Source organism: Nicotiana tomentosiformis, chromosome 8 (assembly GCF_000390325.3).
Source record: "Nicotiana tomentosiformis chromosome 8, ASM39032v3, whole genome shotgun sequence".
Taxonomy (NCBI): Eukaryota; Viridiplantae; Streptophyta; class Magnoliopsida; order Solanales; family Solanaceae; genus Nicotiana; species Nicotiana tomentosiformis.
This window is the reverse complement of record NC_090819.1, coordinates 10631397-10641341: the sequence shown is the minus strand read 5'-3', so window position 1 is coordinate 10641341 and position 9945 is coordinate 10631397. Positions and strand designations below refer to the sequence as shown.

At 32.0% G+C, this 9945-nt stretch overlaps 1 protein-coding gene across 1 annotated transcript; it reads right to left on the bottom strand.

Annotated features, from left to right (window-relative positions):
- Positions 1-6634: 6634 nt before the first annotated feature.
- On the bottom strand, positions 6635-7120 carry LOC138897057 (uncharacterized). Its single transcript, XM_070183011.1, has one exon. The coding sequence runs from the start codon at positions 7118-7120 to the stop codon at positions 6635-6637; it is 486 nt and encodes a 161-aa protein (XP_070039112.1).
- Positions 7121-9945: the final 2825 nt, after the last annotated feature.

Sequence of the window (9945 nt, the reverse complement as noted above, 5' to 3'; positions counted from 1 at the left end):
ATATCGGACACCGAATGAAATACAAAAACACAGGGTGAGATGGTGATGTAGTTTTTATCCAAACACTTAATGATATTAGGACTTCCGTTCCTATATTTAAGATGCAATAATAACTGTATATGGTCGATAAATAATAAAGACTGAGTAGAGTATCGTTCTCACGAGTACTTGAGATTAACTATTAGCTAAATTAAACTACAATAATTAATCTATTCAAGCGATTTTCTGAAGCGTAATTATTTAACTAAAACTACTCTAGAGTAGTAAATTAAGAAATTAAAGGGAACAAGTCGGCAAACTTAGAACGAATTCAATGTGAGAAAAATATTTCAGAGCTATGATTTAGCTAACAATCTTGTTGAGTCTTCCACTTAAATTGTCTAATTAATTTATCTGGTTTATTGATTGACATGGTTAATATTACTCGTAGTATTCTTCCGAAGTATTATTCATCTATTCAACTTAATCTAACGCCTATATTCCTATAGAATTAGGATCAACAAGAATACATTAATAATTCACGTACAATAACCAAGCAAGGCGACTAGGTATATCTCTATCCTAATCGCGAATCCTTTCCCCGATGCACTGGTTCAAGATCTTTCTCTACACAATCCTATTTGCAATCTAAAATTTCTTCTTCCGAGTTCAATTCTAAATTCATAGATAGTATTCAATTGGTGATCAAGCAATCAAATAATTAACGCAAGATAGAATAAATAAATCAATATGATAAACTAATAAGAACAATTCAAGTTTCAAACTACAACGTTCATGTAGCACTCACAGCTCTAGAACTAATAAATATGAGATTAAAGGAAGATCGATAAGAGGAGAAAAACTAGTTGAAATCTTGCTCCAACACGAGCCGATATGAATTCTCCTTCAAAGTGGCGTCCTCCCTCCCAAAAAATGTTAAATATCCTCCAAATAAGTTTAGGACCCTTTTTATACAAGTTAGAGGTGTCTAGGACCCACAAAGACTTCTCCAAGTCGAAATAGGACAATTCCCGAGATTGACGCGCTGCTGTGGGCGCTAAAAATTTTGGTCTTCTGTTTCTAGCGCCACACTAGTGCGTTGTGCTACCCTGGACGCTGGAATTGGGCACTTGTCCATATTCTTCTTCTTTTTTTTTAGCTTCAACTCATGCACAGTCAATCCATTTCACTCCCAATTGATTTTTACACATATAAACACCAAAAATTAGCTCAACTCATGGTAATTACACTTTAGAACCAATAAGAATAGGACAAAATGTGAGGCAATTCATATATACAAAAATAAATACTTTTGGCCAAACATAAAGTAGTTCACAATTTTTTGCTTACTTCATTCCCATAACTTGTAGTTAAACAACTTAAGTACCAAGCCAAAACCTGAAATAATAAGAAATCTTTACACAAACCATCAGATTCACTAGTTACTTGTACCGGCAAATATACAAAGATTATATACTAATTATACATGATTATACATATTTTATAAATAAATTTTATTTATATTACATTCTTCGGCTTTTTTTTTAGTTTAATAGTTGAGTGGACGACTATATAGGTTAATTCTTCACGTAAGTATTATATTAATTGGATGACTTTAATGGGGAAAACTTAATAAGGTTAGGAATGTTAATAAGAATTCAAACTGTGATACTATTGACTTATATCAACACTATATATTGATTAAAGTTTCCCAATTCAAGAACGCATGTTATCCTTTTTATCATACGTTCAATTGTACAAAAACTTAGACATAAAATGTGATGTCCTTGCTCTAAAACCCAAAGTTAGTAAATGAGTGGCCTTAATTAGAGATATTTTTACACTCGAATCCTAACAAATTTGTCTTTTCATTATTCGCAGCTTGTTTTCAAAATGGAAACTAAAGTCCAAGCTTGTACATAATATGATATTTAATTCACGGGGCTACCTTCTGAAGATGAATTCACAGGAAACTTTTGAAATAATAATAATAATAATAATAATAATAATAATAATAATAATAATAATAATAATCTCTGAAAATCGCAATGCCCATGAATGGCAATACGGCTTTGATTTTGATTAGATTTTCAAGGGATGATGTATCAATATGGGTTAGAATTTAAAGAAATTAATGTTTAAACATAGTTGTGTTGGAAAAAACATCACTAAAGTCGTAAAATAGTTCATTTGTAAGAATATATCTAAAGTTTTAAAACATTTAGACACTTTTATATTGATTAAATTTAACACATTAAAATCGATTGAACATCTTATTTGCTACTAAACATATTAAGGATGTCATCATATTCAAATAATAAAACATGAGTTCAAAGACAAACGGGACAGATTGTAAAAAGCTAGGGCGGTTTGTTTGTTTTAGAGATTTTGACTTAATATTCGCTTTGGTAAAATATATTTATACAAGTAATCAATTAAATTTACTGTTTATTTTTCCTAATTGATATATAAATATATATATATATATATATATATATATATATATATATATATATATATATATATATATATATATATATTATATTACTATATATTAATTAATTTACTGTTTATTTTTCCTAATTGGTTGACAGCTATTTAGATTAATTCTTTTTTAATAAAGGCCCAAACTCTTCTTGTTTGGTCCATTTATATCACAATGTAATGGAAGAAAAATACAAAGAGAAAACATACATTACACAAAGAAGAACCACAAGAATGAGATATACTATTAAATAGGAGAAGTTTCACCCACACAATAAAAAACAATTCTCGAATAAGACACCCAATCTTGTCCAAATCCATTTTGGGATATTTGTTTTTCTCCTAGTGAGATGCCAACAAAATACAATGCAATAAAAAGAAATTGATTTCCTTTGCTATACGTGGTGAGTAAACCTCAAAGTTCGAAATCATTATATCAAGCAAGTTGACTTTATACGAGATAACTTTTTGCCGTGACCCATATTCAATGCTCGAGCTCAAAATTTCTAGTTAAAAAAATTACTTACTGATTTAAACGTGGTTTAATAGTTAATTTAGGCCGGAGGTTCAAGTTGCTCGTATATGATTCTTGACATATACATGCATGAAGTCACTATTACAGATTCAGAATTCTACCATATTCCATCAAATTTAATGGGTTCAAATTATATTATTTGTATATATTTGCGACAAGATGAGTTGCTCTGAGGGTAAGCACCCTCACCCCCATCGGGAAGGATGCCGAGTTTTTATTGGAAACAGCCTCTCTATCCTAGGATAGGAGTAAAGTCTGCGTACACACTACCCTCCCCAGACTCTACTAGTGGAATTATACTGGATTGTTGTTGTTGTTGTATATATTTGATTAATTTTTTAATAATATAAAAAGTATGAGCCAAAGTTATGGGTTCAATCCTAGATACGTCCTGACTATTAAGGACTCAAATTAATTACTTTCGGTCAAAGACATTTTAATTAGTGATTTTGTCCAAGTAAATATTGGATCTTAATTGGATGAGGGGACCATACAGTGTTATTTAAGAGGTCACATTCTGTTACAGGCATTTCCTGGTCTATTACCAACAGCAATAAAGATGTCTTTGTCTCTTTTTCCTAAATGTTTCCTCCCATGTTCATTCGCTTTTATTTGTTCACTATTAACTTTGCACATTATTTAAAAAATAAAAAATAAAATGCATAATTTACAATTATACCCATATTAATTGGTGTATGGTCTTAATAAATTTGAAAAATAATTTGTAATATGTAATTAATGCTACGAGCAAAACAAAAAAAATAAATTATTTTTCTCTTGATATGCGAAAAGTGACAAGTAAAAATAAAAATTTATTTATAAAATACTTGACAAGTAAATATAAGCGGAGGGAGTAATTGTTCTTACCATATTTGGTAGAAGGACAACCCAGTGTACAAAGTATTACGCATTCGTGCAGTATTCAGGAAAGACCACACCCTAAGGAGGAATGTAATGTAGACAGTTTAACCTAATGCAACAAGTATTAATGGTTGTTTCCATGATTCGAACTTGTAACCTATAAATCACAGGATAACTTTGTCGTCGTTCAAAATTTCTCTTTCTTGTTCTTACTATATGTTTATGTATAGGATTTGGGAGGCCCAAAACTTACTTGGGTCTTTTTTGAAAAAAGGTCCCCTCTTTAATTTTTCTTCTTTTTACCCCTCTAAAAAATCCAAATGATAGTTGGTCCAACAGCCTCTTCAATAATTCAAAAGAAGATTGGGGTGTATCTAAATCATTTTCTAATCATATAGGGCAGCTAGAAGGTTAGAATTCGTTGAATTCAATAGTATTAGTTTAAGCTTTGTATTTATATTAAGAAATTTATTATATATATAACAAGAAAAATCAGAATTCAATTACTGACATGTAATATCATTATCCTAGAAATAAGAACTCATAAAGTTCAAATTCTAGTTCTGCTTCTGATTCTATATCCGACATACCTGATCGTGTTCCGTTATATCCATCCCGGTGGATCATAGCGTTGTTTTTTTCCCCGAAAAAAATCCAGAAAAACTCGCAGCCACTACCCTTCGAGTGTGCACTAGTAACATTATTACTATATGATTATGATGGTCTTATTCCAAATAAAGTTAGACACCGAAAATACAATAATTGTATGTTTTTCTGTGGCGCTTTTGCGGTGCTTTGAAAAATAAGGTGACAAAGGGTGATTAGATTAGACACTAATAATTGAAAGATGAGTGTGTCAAGCACAAATCAGTCATTTGTTTTGTGTCATTAATTAACATCACATCCTCTCAACTCTTTGTGTTCGTTAAGGTTTGTCTCTCTTTGGAAACGGAAAAGACACTGATGTTTCATTTTGTAGATTTAAAATATTTAATTTTAATCAGTGCATCCTGTAATATTCATCCACCTCGAATGTTTACATCTAATTAATTTAATAATTAACCACCATAAGAATCAATAATTAAGATTGTAAGTACATATCACTTAATCATAATTAAGTGTTAAAAATGTATATTCAAAACATATGACTTAGATTTGTTTACTTGGTATAAACACCCAATATAAGTAAACTTTTACTATATGATCATACTGGTCTTATATTTTACTAAGATAGAGTTTCACTTTTTTTAATCTTGATTCATCCAGCACACTATTATGATTTCAAAATTTGACTATTTCTAATAACTTTTAATTTTGTGGTTATTTTTCAATTATATGTCCGAAAAGTATCTATTTTTTTTAACTTTAGTTCCTTAGGTCCAAGATTAGAGTTTAATATGTAGCCCAACTGCTCCGTGCTTTAAAATTCTGGTGATTGAGAAATTATAGCGAGTGAACTTTAAAATTCTGGCATGGGCTTTTTTCCCAAACTCCTGTTATTAGGGTAAAAAAAATCAAAAGTGATACCGAAATCTCCTATTTGTATCATTGTCCCAAGAAACTTCCCGGTGGAGGTTTGAGATCTAGTTCATTCGATCCAAGTTCATAAGTGAATATCTAGCCCAATATAAAAGCCAATTTGCTTAGGCCTTAAGTTAGGAGATTGTTATACAATTACCCGGTCAGATTTAGTGTTTATTTTTTCTAACCGGTATACATAGATTATATATTAATTATATACAATTATACATGTATTATATATGAATTATACATATATTATACATCCGCTGACTATTTTTAATTTAAGAGATTAGGTGGGAGACTATTTAGGTTAATTCTTTCTTTAAAAGTTGGAGGGCAAAACTGGCGTAACAGAGTAGTGGGATAATGGAGGGATAAATGCACCAACAATCGTTTTTAGGGATGCTATTTGGAGATTAGTCAGTACTTATTTTGTCCCAGAAAATTGAACTATAATATTGAAATTTAGGACGCACTAGTTAATTCCTAAATAGCAGCCCTTTAGAATGGCTACTGATGCCATTTCTACGAAGGAAAATGGTCTGATTCTAATTGATAGCCCACTAAATTAATTTATGGGACCAATTGGACCACAATATTTGGAATTCAAATTTCCCCTACTTTTTTTTAAAAACAAATTATCATTCACAAAGAGGAAGCGGAAATAAGGAAACAAATTACGAGATAGAAAATCAATTTTCCACCAACAAAGTGAAAGCTACCAAACTACCATAATTTCTCTTCGAAATTTCATTGGGCTAAATCATTTTGGATTTTATCTTTCTTTTTTTTCTCATTTTCTCCTTGAATAAGACAATGAATTATAACAATAACAACAATCACCCACTATAATCCCACAAGTGGGGTCTAGGGAGAGTAGGATGTACACAGCCTTACCCCTACCCTGGAAGGGCAGAGAGACTGTTTCCGATAGACTCGGCTAAAAAAGATAAAAGAAGTCGTGATAGCAAGTAATAGCAAGACAAATAATTAGAAAACTAAATCGAAGATAGCAACAGAGAATATGAAAGAGGTACTAATAATAAGTAATAGCACGACAATATATTTAGAAAACTAAATCCAAGGGAGCAAACGAGAATATGAACGAAGTACTGCTAGTAAACTACGGAATTACCGATGACAAGTAATAACGGAACAAGACATGCGAATATAGCAAACTAAGGAAAGAAGGGTATCAGACTAGTACTAATACTACCGAACTAGAGAAGACAAAGGGAAACGCACGACTATCTACTAACCTTCTACCCTAATCTTCAACCTCAACACCCTTCTATCTAGGGTCATGTCCTCGGTTAGCTCAAGTTGCGCCATGTCCCGCCTGATCACCTTTCCCCAAGACTTTTTTGGCCTACCTCTACCCCTCCTCTCACCTCCCAAGGCCAACCTCTCACATCTCCTAACTGGGACATCTATGTGCCTCTTCTTAATATCCCCAAACCATCTCAAACTCGCCTCACGCATCTTTGCCTCCACATGGGCCACTCCCACCTTGTCCTGAATAACTTCATTCCTAATTTTATCCAATCTAGTATGCCCACACATCCATCTCAACATCCTCATTTCTGCTACTTTCATCTGCTGGACATGTGAGTTTTTGACTGGCCAACATTCTGCCTCATACAACTTAGTCGGTCTAAGCACTACCTTGTAGAACTTACCCTTAAGTCTCAACGGCACATTCTTATCACACAAGACACCGGAAGCGAGCCTCCACTTCATTCACCCTGCTCCAATACGGTGTGTGACATCCTCATCCATCTCCCTATGCTTCTGAATTATAGACCCCAGATACTTGAAATTCTCTCTCCTAGGAATGACTTACGTATTGAGCCTCACATCCCCGTCCGCCTCCTGAGTAACACCGCTGAACTTGCACACCAAGTATTCTGTCTTGGTCCTGCTTAACTTGAAATCCTTAGACTCTAGAGTATGTCTCTAGACCTCTAATCTTTCGTTAACGCCACCCCGCGTCTCATAAATCAGGACTACGTCATCCGCAAATAACAAGCACCAAGGCACCTCCCCTTGAATGTGTCGCGTCAATGAATCCATCGCCTGAGAAAATAAAAATGGGCTAAGTGCTGATCCCTGATGCAACCCCATCTCAACCGGAAAGTAGTCAGAGTCTCCTCCTGCTATCCTAACCCGTGTCTTAGCTCCAACATACATGTCCTGAATCACTTTAATATACGCTACAGGCACTACTCTAGCCTCCAAACATCTCCATAGAACCCCTCTCAAGAATTTATCATAGACTTTCTCCAGGTCAATGAATACCGTGTGCAAATCCTTCTTCATTGCCCTATACTGCTCCACCAATCTCCTCACAATGTGAATGGCCTCAGTATTCGACCGTCCCATCATGAAACCAAACTGGTTCTCGAAAATGGATACACTTCTCCTCAACCTCCCTTCAATCACCCTCTCCCACACTTTCATCGTGTAGCTTAACAACTTGATGCCCCTATCGTTGTTTTCCGTTCAATTTCCTACTTCGAAAACATAATAATTCGTGCACTATTTACAGAACATAGTTAGGGGTCGTTTGGTTACAAGTATTAAATGGGATATACCAGTATAAAAATTGGGGTTACATTTATTTCATGTTTGGTTACTGGTATTAAATAATCCTGGTATAATTTTATACCAAATATTGGTATAAACGTATCCCACATTGGTGGTGGAATAACAATACCAGGATTATAATTCCTTGGATAAAGATTTTGTTAAGACATAATTTTCCCTCCAAAACCCCTTTTCACGGCATCAGTACGTACGATACAACCGAAATAGATATTAGCTGTAGTTTATGCATTCTTTTTGCCGAAATTTTGCACAGTTCTTGTATTTATTTACATTGTATTTGAATAATTTTTGCCTAGTTCCTGCACTTTTCTGCATTCTTTTTGCACAGTTTTTGCATAATTCCTGCATTTTTCTGCAATGTTTCTGCACTCTTTTTGCATAGTTTCTGCATTTTCTGCATAAATTTTGCATTTTTCTGCATTGATTATGCATTTTTCTGCATATTTCTACACTATTTTAGCTTCAGTTTGTGCACTTCTTTTGCAACAGTGCAGCAAGAATATAATTATCTTGCATCTTGGATGGTATGAACTAATATCTTTGATTTTGCCCAATTCTGTTAGCTGGGGTTTGATAAAGCTTTTTAGTGGAGTTGAGTATTTGAGTTTAGTATGATAAGAAAATATTATTGGGTGGAGTTTTTTATTAAGAAATATATTTGTATAAGTCATCTAATATCCAAGGTTAAAATAAGAAATATAATTTTATTCAAGTTTATACACCTTTAAACCAAACACATGTTTTAGATTACTTGTCTTAGGGTATGCGCATTGCGCGTGTATCCCATACTTTTATATATATATAATTTTCAAAAATCACTTAAATAAAAATGTGCTTGAGTTATAAATAAAAATTAAATAAAAAATATATGTTCAGAAAATGATGAATGTTGATTTTTACCCGTAATTTTTATTTTGCGTTTGTGACGTTCAGTTTATTTTTTCTCTACATCATAATGTCATGTTTATTATGCATATGTTAAATTTATTTTGGAGTTCAGAAATAAAATTTTAAAAGAAATTCATGTCATGGGTGACATTGTAAGAATAACTTCATACATTTTTTTGTGTTAGGATTGTTATTGCCCTTTTAAGAAAAATATTTTTACAGGTTTTTTACCAAAAAGTTTGCTCTTAAAATAATAATAATAATGTAACTAAAATCCAAATTAAAGACAAATATGCTATAGTTTCCTTTAAAATTCTTGTGTCAAAAATTCTTTTGAATAAACATTTTAATTGACTTTAAAGGAGGATTAGTCGTACATATAGTTTGGTATAAGAAAAGAATTTTTATAAAGTAAAATCTTAATTGATTCTAAAGCCCCAAATTTTAGACTTTCTATCTACTAAGGAAAGATTTAGTAATTATATTTTTAGTTATTTTCAATGTCATAATTATTAGGAAACAATTATTAAATGACTACTTTGTCCAGTGTAAACTCTATTTTTAAAGGGTAAAAATGGCGAACAATATTTTACAAAGGGTATTCATAATTAGGAAAGATTTGAATTAGAGTTTTTAGCTAACTAATTAATTCAAAGATTTAATAATTTATTGTCAACATTAAAGGAAATAATTTATTTCCTTGTTGATTTAAATTATTAATGTGTTCATCCCTAAATTTAAATATTTAACTGTAATATAATTTTATCTACTAAATATTCTATTCCTCTAGCACGTAGGTAGAAGAATCGATTTGATAATTCACCCTTGAATCCTTGTGTTTGCATAATCATTATTGACTCTTGCCACCACCTTTACTTTCTCTCTCCCGCTCTCTCACTTTTATATCCTTATATATTCTTTTAGTTATTTGTTCTAATTTTGAGTAGGAAGGTAGTTCAAATATTATTTGAGTAGGAAGGTAGTTCAAATATAAAATAAAAATATATTAAAATTCATATATATAGTTTACGAAGATAAAATGGAAAGAAATTCAGTTATGATATATTGTT